Source organism: Phalacrocorax aristotelis, chromosome 4 (genome assembly GCF_949628215.1).
Source record: "Phalacrocorax aristotelis chromosome 4, bGulAri2.1, whole genome shotgun sequence".
In the NCBI taxonomy this organism is placed as follows: Eukaryota; Metazoa; Chordata; class Aves; order Suliformes; family Phalacrocoracidae; genus Phalacrocorax; species Phalacrocorax aristotelis.
The window spans coordinates 74,660,230-74,685,408 of NC_134279.1; the positions used below are offsets into that span (position 1 = coordinate 74,660,230).

The 25,179-nt window shown below is 45.8% G+C and overlaps 1 protein-coding gene and 1 long non-coding RNA gene across 4 annotated transcripts in view; one reads left to right on the forward strand and one right to left on the reverse strand.

Moving 5' to 3' along the window:
* Positions 1 to 3,369: 3,369 nt before the first annotated feature.
* Positions 3,370 to 5,001, reverse strand: LOC142056713 (uncharacterized). Its single transcript, XR_012660423.1, has 2 exons — positions 4,753 to 5,001; positions 3,370 to 4,216 (listed from the first exon to the last, which is right to left on the reverse strand). It is a non-coding gene; the product is annotated as an uncharacterized LOC142056713 (long non-coding RNA).
* A 479-nt stretch (positions 5,002 to 5,480) lies between these two features.
* Positions 5,481 to 25,179, forward strand: part of MXD4 (MAX dimerization protein 4) — a 37,288-nt gene continuing 17,589 nt past the window's right edge. The window contains exons 1-3 of one of the 3 annotated variants that reach the window (XM_075092040.1): positions 5,481 to 5,669; positions 6,258 to 6,426; positions 15,897 to 15,926. In XM_075092040.1, the coding sequence (XP_074948141.1) occupies positions 5,606 to 5,669; positions 6,258 to 6,426; positions 15,897 to 15,926 (263 nt within the window). In that variant the 5' untranslated portion in view covers positions 5,481 to 5,605. The remainder of the gene's footprint in view (positions 5,670 to 6,257; positions 6,427 to 15,896; positions 15,927 to 25,179) is intronic. The other 2 variants (XM_075092041.1, XM_075092043.1) reach the window with 2 other exon arrangements.

Here is a 25,179-nt window from a genome sequence, read left to right on the forward strand (position 1 = left end):
AAATGTTTTCTTTCATAAAACAGCAATTAACAAGAAATGAATGTTACAAGGGACAGACATTCAGTTTGAAGTACTACTTTTTTTTCAGATTTGACTTTCAAGCATGTCTGTGCCATAGCATTTCATAAACCCTTGCTAAATCCCAAACAACATCAGGAAAAATTCAATTCTTTGGGAAAGCCAGTGATTCAAACAGTGCAGCAAACAACTGGTCAACAGCAGGCAGCAAGCTGGGCTGGCTAGCATCACATAGATGGCCCACCAACCCAAGTGTGTGGGAGTCACTCTGGTCCGCAGGACCCACTGTATCTATATTGTTTATTTGTGGTTGTGGTCCTTGGATCAAGCTGCTCTCCAAGCCTACGCCAAGGTACAGTTCCAGGGTATGGCAGGATGAGGACCAGTCCAGAAGGCACATTGGATAAGACTGCACAGACACGACCCCTCCAAACTCCAGAGTCCCTCAACATCGTAGCAACAGCTCATTAACCCCAATACCCCACATACCATCATGTCACATAACCTCAGCTTTAATTTCTGAAAGCAGCTCTCTGATGGGCTGCCACACGTCTTCAGGCACTTTGAACGTAAAAAATGCACCCCAAACTAAAAGCAAACCACACATAAAGTGATGACTAAAAGCCACATGAGCAGAAGCCCAGAGGAGATGCAGGGCCAAGCGGCTGCAGTGATACCTGTATTTGAGATCAGGGATGGAGAACTGCCTTTGGCGCCTCTTTATTTGGTGGGGTAGATGTAATCAGAGTGCCTCAAATTGCACTCGGGCATGGACAAAATCATTACTTCTAAAACTTCTATTCAACTTTCAGACATTTTGGTTTCTGCATCTAGGAAACAGAGTTAATGATCTGAATCACAGGTGAGATGAAATGGCTTTTGGGATGCTGAGATGGGGAGCTGAAACTTGTCAGTGCCAGCTCTGAGTGCAGATACCCTCCTTTGTGGGACGACAGCTAACTCTTTGCTAATTACCTAAGCCTTGCAGCACCCAAGGAACCAGGGGGATGGCCACCAAGGCACAGCGAAGGAGGTTATTTCTGGACATAAGGACAAGACACAGTAAGGAATTTAAAAAGATGGAAGAAAGAAACATGGACTAGCTGCAATAAGCCAAATCTGAAAAGCATGGAAGGTCAAATTATTTCTTTATGGCTGTGCTTGGGGAATAGTGAAGCTCCTTGAATTATGGGTCCTCAACTTCAGAGCTCTGCCCTCATCACAGCTCCAGGCAGTCAGCAGTTCTGATGTCACTGATCTCACATGCCTTGTCACACCACATGACAGATTTTGGAAAAGAAAGGCGTTGTAACATTTAAAAATGTAAATACTACCACTCCAATCACAAAGTGCAGGCAGCAAAGAAACCACAAACAGCGCAGGTTGTGGGGTGTGGCTGCTGATGGCTCTCCCCTCTGCTTCTAAATATAAAGTTTTTCAAACTTCACCACGATGTGACAGCTACCCCTTATCACTGAAGGCCAGCTGTTTCTTTAGCACTCAGCTGTCCCTGCTGCTTGATCATAGAAATGGAAAAAAGCTATTTAGAGACGCAAATCTGCAAAGCCTTTGAGCACATGTAGATCTTAGAGCACGTCCTTCAGTTCTTAAAGTAATTTGCTTGATCTTCTTTCACACCCATTTTACACCTCTGCACTGACACCACCAAAGCTATTCCTGGTTCACTGGCACAAATAAAAACAGATCCAGAACGATTCATTCTAGGTATTTTAAAAGTTTTTATGGTGCCTCCTGAGAAGTACTCAGTTGAATTCACTCTAGGAGAAATAATCTTTGTAAAACTACTTGGCACTCACTAACACGTTGTTGCACACTGTACAGAAAGCTCCTTTGACGCAACTACAGGTAAATGTGCATCAGCGCTTGTTTGGTATGAGCCAACCCATACACTGTCCTTCCTAAACACATAGGGGTTTACCCTGGATTTCATCAGCGGGGGCTCTGCGCGTGCGTGTGTAGCAGGGGTGTGCGGTTACACACACATGTACAGTTCAAGCAGACTAATATAGTTTACGACTCCTGAGGCCGAGAGCCACCATGAACAGAAATCAGCTGGTTTTTTGTGACCGCACTGGTCCCTATTTTGCAGTCCTTAACAGCACTGCACGACACTTGGTTAAGCACAAAGTCCAGCTGGCTTCAGTTGTCCCTCTCCTCCCAAAGCACCCCTTCGGTGCAGGGACGGGTGGAAGCACAGGGCCCTGGAAAGTGCCAGTATCAACCCGAAAATGTGCTTGATCACCTTAAAACAACTGTCTTCCAAACACTTGTAATCCACATTTAAAAGCAGAAAGAGCAGTGATGTTGAGCCTGATGTTTTTTACCCCAGGAGAGTTTAGGTTGCTGGGTTTGGGTCCCAGGGGGTGCAGGGAAGGGCGAGGGCTGAAGCCGCCAGGGAGCGAGACCCAGCAGTTGGATCGGACCGAGCACCGATGAGTGGCCAGCAAAGGCAGTGCTTGGTGGGGTGCACAGCACTGGCCATGCACCCTCCTGAAGCACTGCTCCTGCGCAGCACCGTGCTTGTTTGGGCTCCTGTGTTTCTAGAGGCAAACAGTGTGTATTCACTGTGTGGTGGGAAGGAGCAGGAGAAGCTTCAGGCCTGCAGAGCCTCAGTAAATCCATACCTGAATCCTGGCCTTTCATATGAGCGTATCCCACTTTCACCCCACTGCATTTATACACCCAGCACGTTCATCTTCCTTTCTGGACATATGACTGAGCACATGTACAAACCAGTTTAAGGTACATTTAGACACATATACAAAGAAGTATAGGTTGTCTGAAAATCTGAGCTACTGCCTCAGATTTACAGTTCCTGATCTGTACATCTCTGCATTTTCTTTACTACATGCCCTATGCGCACAGTCAAGCAAAGGGAGCTTTCTTTCCTGTGTGGACAACACAGACTTATGCATACATTGTTTCATGCTGTTTTGTAACAGAAAGCAATGTCAAAGAGTGTCTAAACCTACTTCCAGTAAGTCAAGAGCAAAACTGCCACAAATTTCGATGGGTTTACAGTGAAAACAATACTGTCTCACCCACATGCAGCAGAATTTCAACAGTTCAAGCAGCAAGTGGAAAATGTTGCAGCAATTTTTTCACCATTGCAATCTATGCACCAAATTCTCTTCTGCTTTTTAATTCACAGAGTCAGACTTTTTCCAAGCAGATAAAAAATTCTCTTAAATTACAGTCACAATGCTGCTTTCTTCACCGCCTTGTATTTTGTCTCATCCCTGATGCCTGGCCCAAATGGCAGTAAAATGTGATCCGTGTTTCGGCAGTGTTCAAGAGCCACATTACACTTGGGTATCTGAGGCAACAAGATACAGACAATGTGTATGTAGTTTTATTACAACCCTGTAAAAAGACTACAGCAAAATCCTTATTTTAATCTGAATCACTATTACCCTCTTAAAAGGAAACTGTAGCTGACATCTTTTGCCAAGGCATAACCAGAGGACAATATTCTGCAGCCCTCCCATACACTGAATAGCTCTTACTCAAATAGTTCAATTAAAATCAATGGGACCACTTGTGTGTGCAAGTGCTGTTCTGCAGGAGGACTGATTACAGGCTTCAGCACTTTTGGCCTGAAGATGGACATATGTGTGATCACAGCACAGCTTAAAACTACTTGCTCGTGTTAAAACCAACCAATTTTAGGCAACAGCTGTACAGCAGCTATCTGAGATAAGGATGCAAAGTTAGCAGTGCAAATAGGATGGTGTGGACAGGAAAGGTGCTGAGCTCCTTCCTGTTCAGCCTGTATGCCACGACCCAGGCTATTCTGGTAGATGGCTTCTGTATATCCAAATGACGAAAGGCAGCTGAATATGCTGGCAAGAGTTGGAAAGCTGGCAGGAACTCTTGACTGCATTTCTCAGAGCTTTCCACTGTTTCTTTTTTCAGCAGGTTAGCCTATTGTGTAGAGTTCAGTAATTCTTTTAAACTTCTATGCATGGTTTTTGCAGTACTGCTGTTTTCCCCTCTTGCCTGTGTGCTGTAAGGGGTCACGGATGCATGTGCCAGACACATTTTTTCAGCATCTCTGGCATCCCGTTTGTATTGTCTTTTTCATTCTAATTCATTTCTTGCTATACTTTCCACTATAAGCGCAGGAGGCTTTTCATTCAGTTGTACTCATAGTCCAAGATTCTTCTGACTTAGAGCCCTGATGGTAAGGAGAAACAGAATTGAGATCTGCTTGAAATGCCAGGTAGCTTTAGGAAACCCCCCTGCACTGGTAGTGGTGAGAAATCTGATAGTGGGCACACCAAGAGCCCCCTTCTTGCTTTAAGACGCCCAAGGGCCCAACCCAGTGGCCTGGCGATGCCTGGTGGGCCCTACATTTGCTGACACCTGGGGGGGAGGTTAGTTTTCTGACCTCGACGCCTGCCAAGCTCCCTGGGCACCGCCATGAGGAGGCACCTCCTCATGGCCCACGGCCCCACTTCCCTCACCTCCCTTGCAGGGGTCTCTGGGGCTACCATGGACGCCGGGCCCTACTTCCCTCCTCGTGGCCTGCAGCGAGCAGCGCGCTCGGATTTATAGGGAAAAAGAGTACTTTTTTGTGGGTGCGAAAACCGCCCAAGGTAGAGGGGAACAGAGGCACGGCCCGAGGCCCGGCCCAAGCCCCTCCGCCGCCGCCCTCGCGGCCCGCGGGGCCCGACCGCGCATGCGCAGCCTGCCCATAGGGGCGGGACCCACCCGGGCGCGGTTATGGCGGCAGCGGGCTTATTTCGTAGGCAGCTGGCGGTCCCGGGCCTAGCTCCGGCCCTGCCGCCTGTGGCGGGCGCGGCCGAGCTCCCCCGACCCCGACTTTTCTCATTATTTTTTTCCCCTCTTCTTTTCCATTTCAGCAAGTCCCCCTCCCGGCGGCGGGGCAGCCGCCACCAACACCGCATGCTGCGGCCGGGCCCAGCCCGCGAGCATGTCACACAGGGCGGCCTATCAGGGCGGAGGCGGGGCTTGGCGGCCCGTGAGGGGGCGGAGCCTGTGCTCGCCCCGCCCCACCGCCTGCCTCTTCCTCACAGCAACGCCGCGCCTCCACCCGCCCATTGGCTCTCCTCTTCCTGCCTCCCCGCCTCCTGCCGCACGGCACGCGTCTCCCACCCCATTGGCTCCTTCCTCGACTTCATTTGCATGGCGCCCCACGCACCAATCGGCGGCCGCTGCCTCTTTAACATGCAAGGAGCCGGCCACTCAGCGAGCGCGGGGGCCGGGCCACCACGTGCTGTTGCTAAGCTTCGGCTTCTAAATTGTTACTATAGTGGCCAGCCAATCGGAGGGGGAGCTGAGGATCTGTCAACATTCCCTGCCCCAGCCAGAGGAAAAGGGGGGGTGCTCTGGCCGCCGGTTGGCCCGGCTGCCCCCCTGCGTCCCGCCTCCATGCCGAATAGCGGTTTCCTATTGGCGGCGCGGGGTGCCCGTCGCCTGTGTGTCAAATGTAGGTTGAGAGCGAGGTGCCTTATAACCGGGGGCTTGGAAGTCCCCCGCGCGTGAACTCGGCTCTGTGTGCGACGCGGGGCGACGGGGGGCTCGGGGCTCGGCACCGGCGGCCATGGAATTGAACTCTCTCTTAATTCTGCTGGAGGCGGCCGAGTACTTGGAGAGAAGAGACCGAGGTACTGGGCGCAGGCGGGCAGTCAGTCAGTCACCCGCAGGCGCTCCCAGCCGCTCTCGGCCTTTGTTGTGTGGCGGCGGCGGGCGGCCGGGCCGGGGGACCAGCCCGCCGCCCTCACCTCACAGGTGCCCGGGCGCCGCGGGGCTGGCCCGGGCCTCGCCGGAGGCACCGCGCTGGGGAGGAACACGGCTCTTCCCTTGGCCTTTTTTTAAAAAAAAAAAAAACCAAACAACCAAAACAAAGGAAAAATCGGTTATTTTTTTGTCAAGCTCTGGATGGGGATGGTGTTTGTGTCGCAGCGCTCAGGATACCTCACACTTCTCTGTGTGTGGCAGTCGTTAATTGTATGGCAGTGCTCCCCTCCCCCCCACCCCCTCAGCGCAGCGTGACAAGGGTTTGCATGATCCGCCTCGTTTTTAATGTGCACTCGAATAATCCTCCTAATTTCGGCACTTTTTTCCCTTTTTTCCCTTTTTTAAAGTTTTTTTTTGGTTTACCGAGTCGTTATATTTTTTGTCTCCCTTCTTTAAGAGATGCCAGAATAAAATCCAAACAAATCAACCGGAAAAAATTCTGTTCTTTACCCTAGCGTTCCTGCAAAGGAGGAAAAAAATGCATGGAAAAAATATATTGCCACTAATGCTGACTTTGTCCCTAGAAGCAGAACATGGCTATGCATCAGTGTTACCCTTCGATAGTGACTATTCCAGAAAGAAAACAAAGGCAGGCACCATGGCCAGAAAATCCCAGAATAACAGGTAATAGACGCACCGCTTTTTCAGAATGAATCGGCAGCTTTTCCAATATGTCTAGCTTATGTGCAGTGCATACATTTATTAAAAATTACAACTAATCCAGTGTCTTAGTTTCCCCCATCCCGGTAGTCGCCATTTTTCCCCTGGATGGGCTTGGCTCTGTTTTGATCTCTCATATAAACACTGCCACGCGTACACCATCTCCTTAGTACTCACTGCACTTCTAAACCATCCGCCCTCATTGCTCCTTCTGCTCCGCGCTCACCGACAGTGGCTTTTACTGCAGATCTTAACACCATAATCGCCACCCAGACTTCTCTTTGCATGGCACTAATTTCACCCCCCCCGGCATTTATTTATAAACCACAGGCAGCGAACCGGCCGCCTCCCCCATCGCAGCCAGAGCAGATGCAGCCTCGGGTTGCAGCACGGCGCTGGGCTGTCGGAGGGGGAGCGTGTGCGGGGCAGCGGGGGGAGACCCACCCGCACGCTTGAACTTCTGTAGGTATTAAGCCAGAAGGTGCTGGAGTGAACTTGACCTCTCCGGGGCTTCTGCTGCACTGCTGGGTCTCCAGCCCGCCTGCCCGCCGCATGCAGATCTGTCAAAGTGCATGACTCGGTCGTTATCTGTCACGATTATTGTCCACCTTTTTGTCGTGGTAGTGGTGGTTTTGTTGTTTTCCCCGCAGCCGCTACCTGTGCTGCGATGGCATGAGCGGAGGGCTGCTGTGCGCAGGCTCTCTGCAGCTTTGTTTGCTGCTCGGGCAGCGGCTGTGTACGTGCAGGAGGTTGTCTTACAGGGACAGTGCCGGCCCCTGCCTGGGAGCTCCTCCAGTCCTGTGCTGTGCCTGCTCTGCTTTGCTCTTCCAGGGCTGCTCCAGAGAGGACCGAGGACCGTGCCCAGCTGGGCCTGCTTTTCCCCAGAGCGGCGATGCTCTCCCCAGTGCAGGGTCTGATCTGCCCGGTTGTGCTGGATGGTGGCTCCTGTAGAATAGCCTAAAATGAACTTGGCTCGCACGTGACTTGTTTTCCGAACGAGCAGTGAGTCTCAGCGGCCCGCTCCACTCTCGCTCCTCCAGCGCGCATCCTGCACAGCAGTGAGCAGCTGGGTCTGCTGGTGCTGGGGAGGCGTGGGGCAGAGGGCCAGCAGCTGCTTGTGGGGCACCAGAGGTGCAAACTGAAATCAAAAGCTAACGAGCTCCCTCCTTGAGAAAAACATGAGCTGGTGAGCGCTCTGCTTGTGCCTGCCACGGCCGAGCAATGTGTCTTGAGGAAAACTGAGGGGAGCAAATTTTTCCCCTATGCCTCTACTCCAAGCAAGGCAGTCATTTCAGGGGGTGTTAGTTGCAACACTCCTGTATTTTTTGGTTTCAGTTGCTGCCTTTGTCTCATCTTGGAGCATAGAGAAGACGTCAGTTCATTTTAAAAAAGAAAGTCATCAGGAGTGGGAGGCGTGTCTTGTTTTCTGAGACACTTTGCTCCTGAAGATTTTTAATTATTTTCTTACAAAGTATGCTCACTGCTTTAAAAAAAAAAAAATCGCAGTTAACCAAAACAGGTCTCATAGGATTTTCAGCTGTAAACTGCTCATTGAATTGTACGGATTTCTTCTTTTCTGTCTCTCGCATTCAAGAAATCTGTGTTACTTACAGAGCTATTATTCCATCGTTTCAGTTCTTAGGTCTCTTGTCATCCACTGCAAAATAGTTATTTGTCTGAACTGTAAGCTGCTTTCAGGATTTTTTAGGAGAGGATTTGTAATCTATCAAATACAGCAGAATTAAAAGATTTCTGGTTACAGATTTGCTAGTATTATAAAGCTGGGGCAAACGTGTCTGCTTGCAGTTACCTTCCTGCTTTTTTTCCTGCCTGTAGATTTATTTAGCTGTTCAGTCTTTCGCTCTGACTCTTCACTCTGTAGCAGTGGCAACCTTCAAAAATGCCATCCTGCGGTATGTGATGTATATGTTTACTTACACTTCCCTTTCTTCTAGCTGCAGCGATTAGGGATGAGTCGTTTGTGTTACTAGACAGGATAATGCTTGTCGAGAAGCAGTTTCAAGGGTGGCCACCACCAGGACCACCTGGTTCAGCACGGATGCTGGGCTTGCTTGCTGGTGTGGGAAACAGGCGCATTGCTTTAATGCAGCACCCTGCTATTCCAGGGATGGAGGTGCAGCAGCAGGGCCGCGTGGGCACCTCTGCATTGTACCTACTGACTCTACCCGCATCAAGCAACTGCTGCTTGGGTCTGCCTGTGAGCTTAGATTTGAGGGGGAGAAGTTATACTTAGCTTTGAACATCCAGTCTAAAATGCAGGAAGCACACTAGCATCACCGTTTTGTTGTTATTTGGAACTTAACAGGCTATTGGGTCCAAGCCCCAGACTAGAGTCTGAATTTTTGATAATAACAGTTAAATCTTCTTGAGCAACTCAAAGATTAACAGAGGAAGATGACTGGCCAAAGTTCAGAGGATCTGAAGTGGTCGTGGGTGGTGTGAACCACCGGGCAAAGTGTTTGTCCATATTGTTCCACTTGAACCGTTTTCCAGACGCACTGGGGTTGGAGCATCAGATGCCGGTAGGCATGATTGTGTACATGTCTGAAATTTAGGCCTTATTATTGCATTGTTTTTCTTGCATATGAAAATACGTACTTCAGGTTGGAGGAGTAGGAAAGGAGCAGAAAACTGCAGGGGCTTTGCTGTTGTTTTCATTATCTATTTTTGTATCCTGCTGTTTGCAGCATTTGATCAGATTAAAAAGTGATATATATATATGCATTTATTTTTGTTCATGCTTTATGAGCTATACATGTATAAAAGCATGAAAAACATCTTCTTCCTCATTCTTGGAAAATCAGAAGAGAGGGGAGGAGGAGAAAAACTGTCAGATGTGAGGAAGCCTGATGCGCTGTACCCTTCTTCTTTGTTCTATATTTTCTTCCCCATGTTGCCTGCCTGCAGGGGTGGGAAGAGCGTACCCTGTCTAGTACAGGTGCGGGGGGGGCTGAGCAGGGATGGATTGCAGCTGCCCTGTTGTCCAGCGAGAGCACAGATGAAATCTTCCTCTGCTGAGGTGGTGGTGATGTTCATGTAAGAAACCATACCTTGAGACCTCCATCCTCTTGTCAAAGGCTGGTGAGGCCCAGACCCACAGGAGGAGAAGGGGGAGGAAGGCTGCCCGCCCTTTGTACAGGATGCTCAGGTCTGGGCTAAAAGCTTGCTGGATTCTCAACTGCGATTGAGAAGTAGTTTTGACAAGTTTGGATTCATGCAGGGAAAAATACCAACATAACTGCATTTAATTAACCAAAATCTATAAGCTTTCTGTCCACAGCAGGAATTCAGCGTTTTTGCTTTGTCCACTGATAGCTTTGGATCAAAATTGGAAGTGGTCATTAGCAATTTGCTGCTAAACAATATTGTCAGGGTTATTGGTAGCAGTCACATGCAATTTTTAGCCATTTCTTTTTCACTTCTACATTAAAATTACTTGTCTTTATGTGTTTTCTTATCACTCAGTTTCCTATGATGTGCCCTTTCCCATGTCACACAAACCAAACTGCTTTGTTTTCTCTCTCCTGCTGGTTTGTCGTTTGTATCGTGCCCTCAGCTGAATTTCAGACTTGTTCCCCTACAGTAGTTTTGACCAAAATCCTCTGGCAAATTAAACTGGATTCTTGTTTTGTAAAGACAACAGGAGATTGGAGAAAGGTACAAGATTGTCTTTTGAGGGGATGTGAGCATAGGTCACATCTTCTTGTTACTCTAGTACTTACCAGGTGCTTGACCACAATATAATAAATGTCTCCTCTTCACAGCAGTGGCTGTAGTTCCTAAAGCAGTGCCATGCAGTCTAATAATTCTTTTCAACTGAAGAAAATGCATAAGACAGCTGGATTTAGTGCAGTTGTGCCTTGGAAATGTTAATAACGAATATCCAGAAGTCCCCCCAAGCTTGCCATTTGATCCAAGGAAATGGGTAGGTAACACATGTGCAGCGTGCCAAGGAGGAATGTGATGCAGATCTGAAATTCAGTGACATTTGCTCATGAGGCAAGGCACTTTGACAGAAAACCGTGCTAGCCTGTAGACAACTGGGCTTCTGCCCTGGCTATAACGACCCTCACCAGGTGTGGGGGGAGGTTGAGCTGTGCGTGGGTGTGAGGTGCATGACCGCCTGTGCGTGGGGGAGCTCGGGCAGCCGCTTTGCCACAGAAGGGTCAGAAATAAGGTAAAATGAAAACTAAAATCTTAGTGTTAGATGCCAGTCTACTGAGGTCACAGTTAAATTTACTTGCAGAGAAAAGAATCGGGTGTTGGTGTTTGGCCTGTTAATTTAGGAGCTGGTTTAGTGAGGGAGGGGGAGCAAAATAAATGCCAGTTTATAAATATAAATTCTGTATTTATTAATTAGTATTTTTGCTTATGTGTTATATAAATAGACCTGTACTTTGTGCTGTGTTCTGGCAAATGGTTATATCTAGAAAAAGATGAAAGCTGCATTTAGTATTTCAAATAAAAACAGAGCTTAACGTCCGAATTCCTCTATTTTGGCTCACAGTGAGGGTCAACCTGTGGCCCACAGAGCGAGCCCCTTGCTCTTTGCAGATGTTATTCTATGCCCACACAAAGCAGCTTAGAGATCAGAGCCTGATTTTTATTTTATTTTCCCTTAATTTTTTTTTGTGGGAGGCCAAGAATAAAATATTGCACACCAGCCTGTGCAGACACAGCATCTCTGTTTTTTTGCCTGGCTTTCTGAATTCGGTAGATCCCTCTGGGTTTGCTTTCCCAAAGCTTGGTGACAGAGGGATAACAAGTGATGTCACCACACTTGTTTTTAAAACTGATGCATTTTAGTCCCAATATAGTAGGTCTCACCAACTGGTCTGTCACCTCTGAGGAGCTGCAGTACGTCCACGATGCCTAGGAGTTGCAGTACTTGTGCAGCTGAGGAAAACAAATTGCCACCGTATTAGAAGCGTGCTCAGAGCTTGCCAGCGCAAACACGTGGCAGCGCAAACTTGAATGAGGTACTGGAGCCAGAGCTCTGCATCGAGGCTGTGCCACTATGCCTGGTTCCCAGATCCCAGCTGAATCTGCAGGGCCTGTTAAAGTTTGCTCTGAGGAGAATGCAAAAGTCATTTCTAGTGGATTAATTCCGTACAGGCTGTTTCTTTGTAAGTGATGTGTCCAGTTTAAAACAAATGATAAAAACCCAGTGACCCAGAAGCAGTGAATACTGGGCAGGATATGTACTTATGCACAGGTTATTGGACTGCTCCTCATCTCGGGTGATTGGGGTGGTGGACTGTAATTTTTCAGGTGCATCCCACAGCAGGTTATGTGCACGGGCTGGAATTTTCCTGGAACTGAATCAGGATCTTTCCAGCCATAAGCTGTGTAGCAGTCACATCCAGGCGAGACTGCGGGTGTATGAACTGTGCACTCTTGTACACCGACATGCTTGGGAGTGGGACTCAGATGCAGACACTTAGCATGTAACACCTTGTAAAACTTCTTGCTCTGTTCGTTCTTACTCTTTTGGCCTGGACAAAAGGTGAAGTGCAGGCAACATAGTTTGCATGTGGCCCTCCAAGTGCTGTGTGACCTTAGGTGGAGTTGCATCTGCTGCACATGGGTTGTACAACACCCTGCCAGCCCTGCCGGCACCAGAAAGCGCTGGCGCAGGCAAGGCTAATGCCACTGCTTTAAGCATTTCATTAGCCAGCCCGTTCTGCTCCCTAATAGCACTTCAAAATGCATTGGCAACCAGTAGCATATCGGTGACTCACAGCCTGGACCTGACTCCCACTAACATTGGGGAAAAAATCTCAGTGGCATGGCTGGTGTGTCCCTGCTTTTGTCAGGAGCTGTGCTAGTTTCCTTCCAACAAGATGCAGCATCTGATAGGGCAAATGGATGGAGGAGTAGGGGAAGATGATTTAGTAACCAAACAGGCAGCATGTCACACATGATGAAATCTTGGCTCGGTAGGCAGGTGGGCAGTTCCTGCTGGCTTACCTTTAAACTGGTAGAAAGTTATTCTTTTTGGGGGGGATGACTTAATCTTAGTGTCTCAGTTAGCACCCGTCCTAGTTGTGAGGAATGTTGTATCAACCACATGCTCAAATACAAGTACCCAGAAGTCCTCTTTAAGGGAGGGAGGGTGGTGGAAGGGGGCAGCATCAGAGACTTGGCTGTTGGAAGTGGCACAGTACCTTGCAGACCAACAACTGCATTTACTTCGCTCCTTCCCCTTCTTTCAAATCTTTATTTTACAATTTATACACAAAGAAAATTTAACTGCTACTTCATAGCTTGTGAACTGCTTGGCATTTGCTAAAGGGATATTAGGGCTGTGTTGGGTCAACAGTGTAGTCTAACGAGCAGCACTGCTGATCTGAGTCTGTGATTTTGCTGATGATTTTTTTTTAATTCTTGGCTTTTTCCCTTTATTTTTATCTGGAACTTTTTATTGACACCTTTTCTTCATCACTGCTACCCCCAACTCCCCCAGGTTTTGCCTAGAGATACAGAACCTAATAGACTGAACTTAAGCTAAGCACTAAAGTCTTCCTTCTCTTGCAGCCACTTTTGAAGGGCTCTACCAGACCATTTCTCTGAAAATGACATCGTGTGCATATATGTGTATATCAGTCACAATATACCATCAATGTGGTATACCAGTTGTACGTCTGTCTCTTCTGTATAAATATATGTATCCATATATCCTGTTAGTCCTGGCCTACACCTTATCTTTTACTGAAGTAATAAATAATAACTAATAATATAATAATAAACAAACACTACCTCTATTTTAAAGCGGAGGTAGTGTTTGGGCTGCTGGTTTGTGTGTAGACCCATTCTTTCTGGTTTTTTCCTTGCTTCAGGTTGCATGAAGAGCAAAAGGAGATGGATATTCTTGCAATATACTGTGCTATAGACAGTGAAGGAGAAAATAAGCAATATTTAGAGAGCTTCATCTCTTCTGAAAACAAACCCAACAAAAAAATAATCCATCATGCTTATAATTGGGTATTTAGCCTGTTCTGTAGATGGAGGAACTGTCAGGTAAATGTTGAAACTCTCAGTTTTGCTTCCCAGATAGGGCCTGATAGTTGAGACATTAGTCAGCCTCCCTGCACCTCCTGAAATGTGCGTCTGGTGCCCATGTTTGCACACATTGATCAGGCTTCTGCATCCCAAAGAGCTCTGCAAAGAGGCACACATTCGCCACCACTCCGTTTTGTAGCTGGCATAACCAGTGCAGGCAGCTGTGTCCCTCCAAAGCTGGTGTGGCAGGATGGCAGGACGTATTCCAGGCAAACACCAGGGTCACCCTTCATAAGCCAGAGGTGCCTTGTAGGTGTGCTGCATGCAGAAGGACTTCCAGCTACTCATTGCATCCTCTCTTAACCCAGCAAAATACCCTGTGCAGGCTGAATTTCTTGGCCAGTGTTCTTCGCACTGGTGCAGCAGTCGCCATGCATGGTCACTGGAGCTGGCAGTGAGCTCCCCTACAGCAAGCAGGTTGGAATTGGCTGGTTACAGTGATCGTGTTCAGCTTGTGTATAATTGCCAAAAATGTCAGGGAGGTCATGCCATAGGGCTGCATCTAGGCCAGCCTCTATTTCTTCTCTTTTCCAGAGCTCCCTGTGAACGGTGTCTTTGTGCCTTTGATAGGCCCGTTGGGGCTGTTTGGGGAGAATTGTTCCTTCTGAACTTACATTTTCTGTGTGTTTTCATAAACATTGGCAGATTTGGCATAGTGTTTGTGATTTTTCATGGAGAAAAGGTTCAAACTTCTCTCTGTGTGTAGGAGTAGAAAATAAAAACAATATTCCCTTATTATGGTCAAATGGTAAAGGCAGTGAATCACAGCAAGCCCAGCCTACCTTGACCTATTAATGTAGCACAGAATACATGTAGAACACTTCCAGTGTTGCTGTGTTGGTCAGGAACACTTACATGGCACAGTAGGAACATACACATTACCTGATTGTGGCTCACTTGATGCAATGAGCTAAAAAAAAATAATCCATAGGCTCTTCAGGAACAGATACCAGGTAATGGTTGACACAGCTGATGTCTTGGTAACAATACTGGGATGCTTTCCGGTGAAAATGGATTAGCATCAGTGCTGAACCTTGTATGCATTTGAGTTTTATTGTACCTGCGGAGGGACAGTTTGCTTAATGCCTTGCAGGATCAGGAGCTGCACCGGGCTGAAATAAATTGCTTGCAGATTTGTTCATTGGTTATTTCTTTGCATGAACTTCGCCTTCTTTTTTTCCCCCCTCTCTGTGACCAGAGAGATGCTTTTGTCATCAGTAACACCTGGGTACGCTGCAGCATCCAGCTGCATGCGTGTGCGCGGGGAGAGGCTGAACAGTTTGCCACTGGGCAGGTCATGTGTTTATGCAGGAAGACTTTCTCACCCTGGGATGTCTCCGCTCCCTTGATGGAGCGTGCGCTTACACCTCCACAGAGCCGTCTCGGTCTGCACATCATGCCCAGATGCAGGCAGGGGTTACAGCACGTTGTAGGACAGCTACTTTGACGTAATCTGCCCGCTGTAAAAGCTGTCACTGCCTTTGTATCTTTTTGATCCTTATGTACTGGCAGTGTTTTCAGCTGGACGAAACTAAAGGTCTGGGAAGTTGCTGGCTTTGAAGTGGTGACAATAACTTCATTTTAGGAATGTTTTTAATCTGAGCTGTTATAAATAGATGAAATGAATATTTCCAGCTGAATCAATTAAAAAAAAAATCCATCAAGAAGTTAGGGCTGCCTTCTAAAGGCAAAAAAACCTTAGACATTAAAAAAGGGGGGAAAAAGTCTTGAATCATAGTACATTGGAAGAGCATAGCATACTGATGTGGTCAGTGCAGGGACTGTGATTCTGCCCCCCACCCCGTTTGTAGATTTAGACGAATTAAGAAGAGTCCTTTTTGGTTTTTTGTTGGTTTTTTTTTTTTTTGCCATTAAGATGTCAACAGCAACAGCAGTGGTTAGCTGCTGATTTTTCTTTCTGCTTCTCCATGGGCTTGAAAGCTAGCTTTTTGGGTGCTTTTTTCTTTTACCTGTTGCCATTTAGATCTTCTAACACTTTCTGCCCCCTCATAATTTTTTCTTCACAGATAAAAATCTTGTGAGCTGTTTTTATTACTAACCTGCTCAGTTTTTTGTGTCCAATTCCATCTCTGAATCTATTGAATGCTAATAAATGCAAATTTATTATAATTTTCCCCCAAACCCACGGTTTACTCATGAAAATTAAGTTGATACCTTGAAGTATCTAAGGGATGTAAAAGTGAACCAATTTAACAGTGAAGCTGTTTCATAATCCATATAAATACATGTTTTAGAGAGCTCTTTTGCAACTTATGCAGGTGTTAGCTTTTAAATATTTTAAATCTTGGTATCTATCCTTTTCTCTAATTTTTCTTTTCTCATTTTAATAGGTCATCACACAACGAACTAGAAAAACATAGGTAAGTCTTGAGAAAAAAGCTATTTAAACGATGTATGGCTAACATTAGAATTACCATGCTTATTGAAGAATATTTTGTTGAAATTGTTTTGATTCTGCACTTAATAGTTTATTAAGTTGGGGGGGTTATAACTAAAATCTAATAGGTATAATATTACTTGGCTTTTTTTCCTGTTGTTGGTATGCTATTTTTGAAACACCCCTGATAATTAGCTTTGGACTGATTAATGCTGTAACTGGTTAACCACACTGTTACTAATAAAGAATCTGATTGCAGCAACTGTTTGCTAGAGGTGTTAAATGCTGTAAGTGCAGTTGAAGTATTTTATGATGAAGGTGGATGATTTTCAGGGAACAATATGTCACACAGGGTTATTCTATTTTTTTTTTAAAGTATGCCTAAAGTGCAGTTAATTTTCATCTTGCATGTAAGTACCTACAGATACGTTTTTCCTCTCCGTCTGCTTCCTTGCTGGTACGTGTCCTGTCCAAAGAGCTGTGTGTGGGCTAGAAATCAGCAACTCCTGAGCTGCAGCCCTGGTTCCATGTATCCAGCGCTGTGAAAAGCTGTACTTACTTACCAAGGACATTCATTAGACCCCAAAGATGCGATTTTTAAAGAACTCGTGTTTGCAGTTTTAGAGGCAGTGTTTACCATCTATTGTATCTTGTCAGAGTTTGTTGCAGATGGGCTTTTTAGCTGTAGGAAGTCTCCTGGGGTATGCCGCTGTGAAGGTGCACACAGAGAGCTGCCAAATGCAAAAGGTGCCTGTCTTCGCACTGGCTTTCAGTTCCCTGGCTGAGCAGCACCGTGGCACCCTCACTGCAGGATTGCTGCCTTTCACTTATCATTCAGGCAGCAGGACAAACTCTCTTTTGGGTAGTTTTTTTGTTCTTTTTTGTGTAGCTTGTGGTCTTTCAGGTTTCATCCATCCAAAGAAAGCAAGGGGTGTATGTATCAATATGAAGAACTTATTTGCATGCTTGTAAATAACGTGAAACGTGACTGATGGCGTGATAAGACTGAACTCACAGGGTTTTTTTGGTGTGTTTTTCTGTGGCTGCAGTTATGTAGCAGCTAGACCATCACTTCCCTTGCATGCCTACATGCTTTCCTGTAGTTTAATTGTAAAATGAATAAAATATAGCTCTGCCTAATAGCCACGTGGTCATCCTAGAGATGAGAGGAACTGGGGAAGGCTCAAGCTCACAAATGCAGGCCTAGGCTGCAGAGTGCAGTGTATTGGCTAAGACAGTGAAATCAGCTGGCAGAAGTTCTGCTGACAGAGTTTTCAGGAAAATAACGTCATGCAAAATTCTGTCCTTTGGTCACACTTCTTTAAAAAATAAATCTTTGGCCCCAACTGTGCTTCTTTCTCACTCTCGCTTTTTTCCATCCTCTTTCCAGATATTCTGTTCCATTTCTTTCTTTTCCTTTGCTCTGACGTTACTGACTTGTCATTATTTAAACTACATATTCCTTTTTTTTTTTTCTTCTAGTCATTTCTATAACCTGAGCATGGAGTTGCCTCTTCTTTCCCCTGCTCTGCCTTAATGTGTTTAAGCAGCACAGTAAATGAGGCACAGTAGCATTTGCAGCAGATGCAGGGGCAGAAGAAGGATCTGTTAATTGTTCGATCTTTGTTCTCACTTCCAGTTCTGTGTTGTATCTTTGTAGTAGCTGGACCATGTGGCATTTGCCTTGCTAGCTTTTCTTTCTCTGCCATCTCAAGGTCAAAATAGGTAAACTGCAAGGTAGGTCATGTGATTATACAAGTAATATTTGTAACCACTGCTGCTTGCCGTACCTCCTACAGTTACACTATACCTGAAGCCAGATTTTATTATTCCTGGCAAGAAACTGCAAATCAGTGCAAGATCCTTGTGTGTGCAAACAGGTGTTCACAAAAGTAAATCAGGTATGCACAATTGAGTTGCCTCACATATTAGTGCAAAGGACTCCTGTAATTTTAATTTTTTTTTTAACAACCCCTTCCTCTAGCACTGTGGGTATATGAGCTGATAATACAGATCATACTGTTTTCCACTCTGTTTTACTAAAATTGCATTAAAATCTTGAGCATCTTGTAAAGTTTAATGGAAGATTCACAGCTATAGTGAGTTCCCTGTAGCAGCTGGTCCTCACAGCAGAGCCCATCCTCTGCCCAGGCGCAGCCCTGCCCGGCTGGCTGTGAAGCTCTGGATGTTGATTTTGGAGGTGTATCCTTTCCAAGACCAGCGCCTTTGACTCACTACTGCCATGATGCTTCTGGCTGAGGCACGCTTGGTTATCTCACAGGAGCCTGTCAAGGAGGAAGAGAGGAGATGGCTGCTCATATCCTCCTTGCCCAGTCCCTCACGTGGTGTCTGTGGGCTGGTCTGAGCGCTGGAGGGCAGGGAAATGGCTTCCTCATTTGCAGGGCCTTTGTGTTCTGGATGAGTGTGGCCAGAGCTGCCACTAACAAGAAAGCCACGTTAGCTGTGTACTGCTACATGGTGCTGTTCAGGTTCTGCATTGCTGTTGCACATCAGAGGTTTTATCTCTGGTTTCAGTGTCAGTGGGAATGGCAGTGGTTGATCTCTCTGTGTGCACACTTGGCTGTTCGGCACCACTACTTTAATTTGCATTTTCTACTGCTTGGTCTCTTCTGTAACGCTCTTGAGGGGATGCTCAGAGGAAGACAAATGAAAGCAGAGACTTAATTTCAGCAAAAAATCTCACTATATGGTAGAATTTAGACTACAGTTATCCTAAAGTGTTTGTCAGCAATTCATACATAAAATTCCTTTTTCTCTGTTTTAAGTCTCCCTAGAATACCCTGCTCAGAACTTCAGTGGGTGTTCATTATAGGGAAACTCTTTAAGGGCTCCTCCCTCTAATGGCAGTCCTGTTCTGGTCCTGTGTGATTAAGGTTTGCATGTCAGACCCATGAAACAGGACACCCCGTACATAAAAAGTAGGAAGGCAGGAAAACTTCTATCCTAAGGACAGATGAGGTTCTAGAACATATTTTAATAATTATAGACTGGTCAATCAGAATGGCACTTGGATGTAACTAGTTCCTAATGACATATACATGTATATTCATGTATATATTTTTTGTAATTGTTTCCAGCCAGAGCATTTTATCAGTAGGCTTTCACAGAGCAAGGTATATAGCAAGCACATGGGTAATCATGACTTTTTTTGCAAGGCAGTTTTTAAATTGACCTAACCCGACAGCTGTACAGAGGAATTCAACCTTCATAGTGTACCAAACAAAAAAAACCCAAAACAAAAAAAAAACCAAGAATGCATAAGAGACCCAAGTTTCTTCAAAGACACACCATAATCTCATTTATTTGCATCAGTTTATACTAGTTCTACATTACAGTGTAAAACCCAAAGTATATCCCCCTGAAGATGGTACTGCAATCTTCACGCTGCTATGTGAAGGCAGTGAGTCATCTGCCCTCTGCTATTCATGTGTGGACTTGTCCCCCCAGCTTGCGCAGGACTGGAAGGAAGGACAGGGAGGAAGTGGCACCTCCCTGCCGTGCTCCATCCTTTCTCGTTGGAAGCATGTGGAGCCCTGACGAGGGATATTGGGACCAACCTGTCAGGGCTGCTTTGGTGACAAAGTCATTTTACTCTTGCCTGGCTGTGAGGAGCTCTGCTGTAGGAGGAGTTCAAACTCTTGTCATTTCTGTGGCCAAGTCTTTGAGAACAGTTTGTGAAACTGAATGATTTTAAAGAACTGGGCGGCATTAAAAGGAGTGTGGCCAGCAGGTCAGGCGAGGTTATCCTCCTCCTCTACTCCGCCCTAATGAGGCCACATCTGGAGTACTGTGTCCAGTTTTGGGCCCCCCAGTTTAAGAAGGATGTGGAACTGCTTGAGCAAGTCCAGCGGAGAGCTACCAAGATGATCAGGGGACTGGAGCATCTCCCTTATGAGGAAAGGCTCAGAGACCTGGGTTTGTTCAGCCTGGAGAAGAGAAGATATCAATAAATATCTAAAGGGTGGGTGTCAGGATGATGGGACTGGACTCTCTTCAATAGTGCCCAATGACAGGACAAGGGGCAATGGGCACTAATTGAAGCACAGGAAGTTCCAGCTAAACATGAGAAAAAACTTGTTTCCTGTGAGGGTGACAGAGCAGTGGCACAGGCTGCCCAGGGAGGCTGTGGAGTCCCTTCCCTGGAGACATTCAAACCCTGCCTGGACACGGTCCTGTGCCCCTGCTCTGGGTGTCCCTGCTCACGCAGGGGGGTTGGACAAGATGATCTCCAGAGGTCCCTTCCAACCCCTACCATTCTGTGATTCTGTGAACAGCTTTTAAGAATTAGTGAAAAGTGTGCCTCGAAATCAGCAAGCCATTTGCTGCTGTCCCAAAGCTGGCACCATGTGAGCTGAACCTGTGAGCTGAACCGCTACCTTGGCTGGGTGACCATAGTGTGGCTTGATCTAGTTGGATGGTTATCTCCTGCCTCTGTCAAACTGTTTGTATTGTTCTCTGTGGGTTTTGGTTTGCGTTTGGGGTATTTTGGGGTTTGGGTGGTCTTTTTGTTGTTGGTTTTGGTTTGTTTTTTTTTTAATTAAGAAAGGGGGAAGGGGCAGATCAGCAGGGGTGAAAGTTGTCCTGCCTGCATTCCACAGAATAGTAAACTCCTGGCAAGCAGTGAGAGCATAATTAGAAAAGGAGCTGTTGAATGCTTTCAGGCAGGATAGACCAGCAATCTTGAGCATGGTCTTCAGCAGTGCAGCATCTGAGTAGGTGCCTCTGAAATTAAGTTCCAACAGATAGTCAGTTTTCTCATGAAAGAAGTGCAGATGAGCTTGCCAGGAGCACAGTTACATTCATTGGTACATTAATTTCACCCACCAGGCTCACTTGGAGTTTAAAGTTTGTATAAGCTGAGAGAGTACATAGGTGGATGTCTTGAAATTCTGTCTGTGGTTCTTCATGTTACTAAATGGCAGAGTTAGTGAAAAGCACGTAATCACCAGTTGCTGATAAACTTGGTATTTTTGAAACAGAACTGAAAGGTCATTGAAATAATAGCATACCGAAACAATGCTTAATGTTTATTTTTATTATGGGCTGCCTTTTCAAAATCATAAATTATCATTGCAGTTAGTACTGTTACACAGCATAAAGATGTAAGTGCATTGATCCATCATATTGAATAGCTATGGTGCAGCCAGTAGCTGAGGAAATCCCCTAACTGGCTGCTGGAGGTAAACTACTTCCAGGGAAGGATTATCTAGTATGTGTCTTGTTGCTGTGCTTCCGTCATGAGTTTAACCCAGCCCGGTTGCACGCTGCTGCTGCTGGGTCCTGCTTCCTGCCAGCACCAGAGGGAGAGGGGAAGCTTGCTTCTTCAGCCAGTTCATTTTCCTCACCCAGCTCACTATCACAGGCATGCCCAAATGCCAGCACAGGGAGAGGGTGGGATCGCTTCTTTGAGTGGTGGTGTTAATTCACAGTACACAGTAGTACAGTTCACTTCTTTGACAGTTTTGTATTTCTCCTACGCATTCAGTTTTGGCTGCTATTGCTTGGAGAGTGCTGCATTGGATGGGTCTTACTGACCTGGTACAAATAGCATTGTTATAATGGGTCTGTAAAAACTGCTGCCATTTCTAGAACATGACCAGATTATACATAAGCCATCTAGAATATGTGGCTGCTACATTAGTGGTGGGAACCACCTCATCTTACTAGCAGAGCTTAACCTCCACATTATATCTGTTTGTTCTGGTTCTCTTGTCAAGTAAGGAACTTTTTACACCATCTGGTTGGTGTAAATTAACTTGAATTGCAATAAACATACTTTTGCACTGCTTAAACAGGGTGATGTCTTAAGAGTCTGACTTTCCTTTGTGAGAAGACAGCTACCATGGTTTAGCCATCACCCCTCACCTCAGCTGTGACTGTCTCTGAGGATGCCAGCTCTCGTGGTCAGGTGAATGGGTTGCCCCAGCCAGCACATGGCTGAGTCTCAGCTCAAACCCCCTTTTACCTGTCATTTAACCTCAGGTTTCCAACAGAGGGGTGAAGTATATAGTGGCGTTTGTGTCCTAAATTGCTGTAATAAGTGGTTTTTTTGTGGAGCGTGTTTAACAAAGTCTGTAAAGAACTGGACCCACAGAACACAAAATTTAATCCTATGCTTTTGTTGAAATGTCCCATGTTTCTGAGCCTGATGAATCCACAGAATTAAAGAAATGAGAAGGTTAAAGCTTTGTGCTGAAACACTATTCTTTCCTCACCTTTTTCCCACCTCTAGTCAGCAGATGTCTGGACTTGTGGCTTGTCCTGTACTACTCGCTGCAATAGCTACTGTAAATGCCTGTACACTAAACTGCTGCCTTTTCAGTGCACACGGCAGCTCACCTGGTGGTGCACTCCCAAAAACAGCGTCTTCCCACCTAGACTGCTCTTTGGAAAGGAGCAGTTTATTAAGCAGATGAAGCTTGGAAGTTAATCTGCTCAGAAATTTATGTTCCAGGTGTCAGAGATCCTTGTGCACATCCTCATGCTTTGGACAAAGCTTTTATTCAGCAATGAAAAATGGACTAAAATAGAGTCTTGACTAAATTGTGATGTCCTCTTTCCTGCTGAAGTTGGCTTTGAACTGCGGGGCCTAAATGCAGTCTTGGGTCTGGGCTCCAGAAAGCCGTGTGCTTCCTGGCCAGCCAAACAGCCAGCAGAAAGCAGATGGGCGAGAAACCAAGTGTATGCATTTTTTCCATTTGAATTTGTTCATGCCTCTCTCCAAACACAAGTCTATTGTGTGTCGGCCTCTTAATGGACTATGTGAAAGGTGGTTTATGCTCTCAACATCTGCTAATTGACCTGGCCAACTCTTATCCACAGTGGTAAAAAGAGTGGGCTGGTCTTGTACAAAATGGAGATAGATGAGCCAGACTTCCAGGTACTTTCAGGACCACACAGACAACAGCTAGGTGCTGATTCCCTGCAAACAGGGGAAGAGATGCCTGGTGGTGACTGCTCTCTTGATTATAGGAGAAAAAGATTTGTTGAATTAGGGATTAAAAAAAAAATGTTGTCCATTTAAGCTTGCTTAGCTACATCTGGGCAAGTGAGCTGGAACTTGATTTTTTTTTTTTTTTAAAGGTATTTAGGCAGCTAATGGGCTTTAAGAAGCTGGCTTCTGAAACAAGTCTTACATAATGTGATGGGAATCCTTGGCTGAATCCCAACCAGTCAAGCCTGTGGAAACCCACAGACAAAAACTGGGTATACAGAAGTGGTACCTGACATGGTTTGAAGAGGAGGCAAATGCACCTGAAAGCCAGCTCCTTAAGGCAAGGTTGGCTCTGCACTCTGGATTCACACCAAGTCTACAGAAGGCTGGATTATTTTATCGCAAGTATGTCATGAGCACAAAATTTTGATGACCCAGTGTCCCTGGTTGGAGTAGACACTAAGGGAGCAACGTAGGCTGGAGAAGGTGGCTATATTCTGTGGATTACTTGTCCTCTCCCCTCCTCTCCCTGTCTCCATGCTGTATTGGCATCTCTAGCTCTTAGAACTCCTTTCTGCCGGCTGATTAACCTGTTTGAGTATTGGATATACAGTGGCCTGGTCCCAAATTCAAAGTATCTCTTTCTGGATGGAACAATATGTACTTTCCTCTTACAGCTCCTGCTGCTTTCCCCTCGTGGTCTCTGTCGGCAGACAACTGTGCTTATATTTACTACACAGAATTCCTTTGCAGGTCAATTACTTTTTAATCTGTTTTTTTTCCGGTGCTATACATGGTGGTTTAGCATGTAGCAGGCTGTGGGCCCAATTCTGTGTCCTGCTCATGGGATTTCAGCAGGTCCTGTGCATGCTGGCTTGCAAGCTGAACCCCACATCACATCTGGGGAGCTACAGATGATGCAGTTAAGGTTCCAGAAACTGTTGTGAGCATGAACATTTACCCAGCAGATCATAAATATAAAAAAAACATAATGCTGTTCCTTCACATCACTTTAATTTGAGCCTTTTTTGAAAAAAAAAAAACCAAACAAAAAACCCCAGATAAAAACTCCATGCCTATGATCCAGTTAAAACTGACTTACCTTGTCCTAAAGAGCTGTGCAATTCACAAGAACAGATAAGATATTCCTTCCCCCTCCCACCCTCCCTATTTTTGGAAGGAGAGGGTTGTTTTGGGTCTTCATAGAGTGCTGTGTTTTGAGATTGAAACTGGAATGCGTATACTGAGCTACGTACGCATGCTGCTAGAATAGAGCAGAGTGACAGGACTTGTCGAAAGATGTCAAGTGGCTAATATTATTAATTCTAGTTTATGTTATGCAAACTTTTTTTCTATACAAATTAGAGTAACTAATTGTGTAGTGCCTGAAGATTGGTGTAGCTGATACAGAAGAGGTGTGCGCTTGGACGTATGTACATGAGGTCATCTGTTGTAATGCTTCCAGCTTGAAAACTAGTAACTCTAGTTACAGGCTACATGCCCTACATTACGAAAGCTTGTATTAGGTTCTACCTTATAGCAAGAAAGCAAAAGATTTGGGGAACAGTCAAAGACTACATCTGAATGTGGTAAAATGTCTCTAAAAGGTTGGAGAACTGCTTGTGAGTCCTCTCCTCCCAACTGCTACCTTGGGATTAATGCCTAACAAATTTATCTCCTTTTCTTTCTTTGATGTTTCAATTTAGGCAACTAAATGAAGATACAAGGTACTAAATAAGGGGCCTGCCTGGTGTATAATTGCTGCCAGAACTCAGCAGCTCCTATTGAAGTTGGTGGTACCATCAGTGTTTGCAAATATTGACTGCACAGGCACTGTGTGTCTTACATACCACATTAGCTGGTATTTACAAAACATAAAGGTAGCAAACCCTGTAATTCCCCAAGAAAGCTGATTTAATCCCAATTGGTAAATGCTGTTGTGTTGACTGCTGAAATGAACAGCATGGGTGGAGCAAATAATTTCTGCTAGGGAAATTTGGGAGCTTATATGCGTTTGGCTAGAAGCAGTTACTGGGTTTAAGTGCTAACAGGTAGTTCCCACTGCCTGACTACATACATGGTAGATGGGTCCAAACTTCTGGCACTTCCTTCCCTTGCCAGATAACCTCAGGACACTGTGCGTAAGAAATCTGGGCTGAGTTTTGTGGGGAAGAAAGAGGAAAGGGAGAGAGTTCTGAAAAGCTGTTCCATACCTTATCATCCCAAAATAGATCATTTTCAGATTCTGCTGGACTGCACCCTGACACAGAGACAAGCAGCT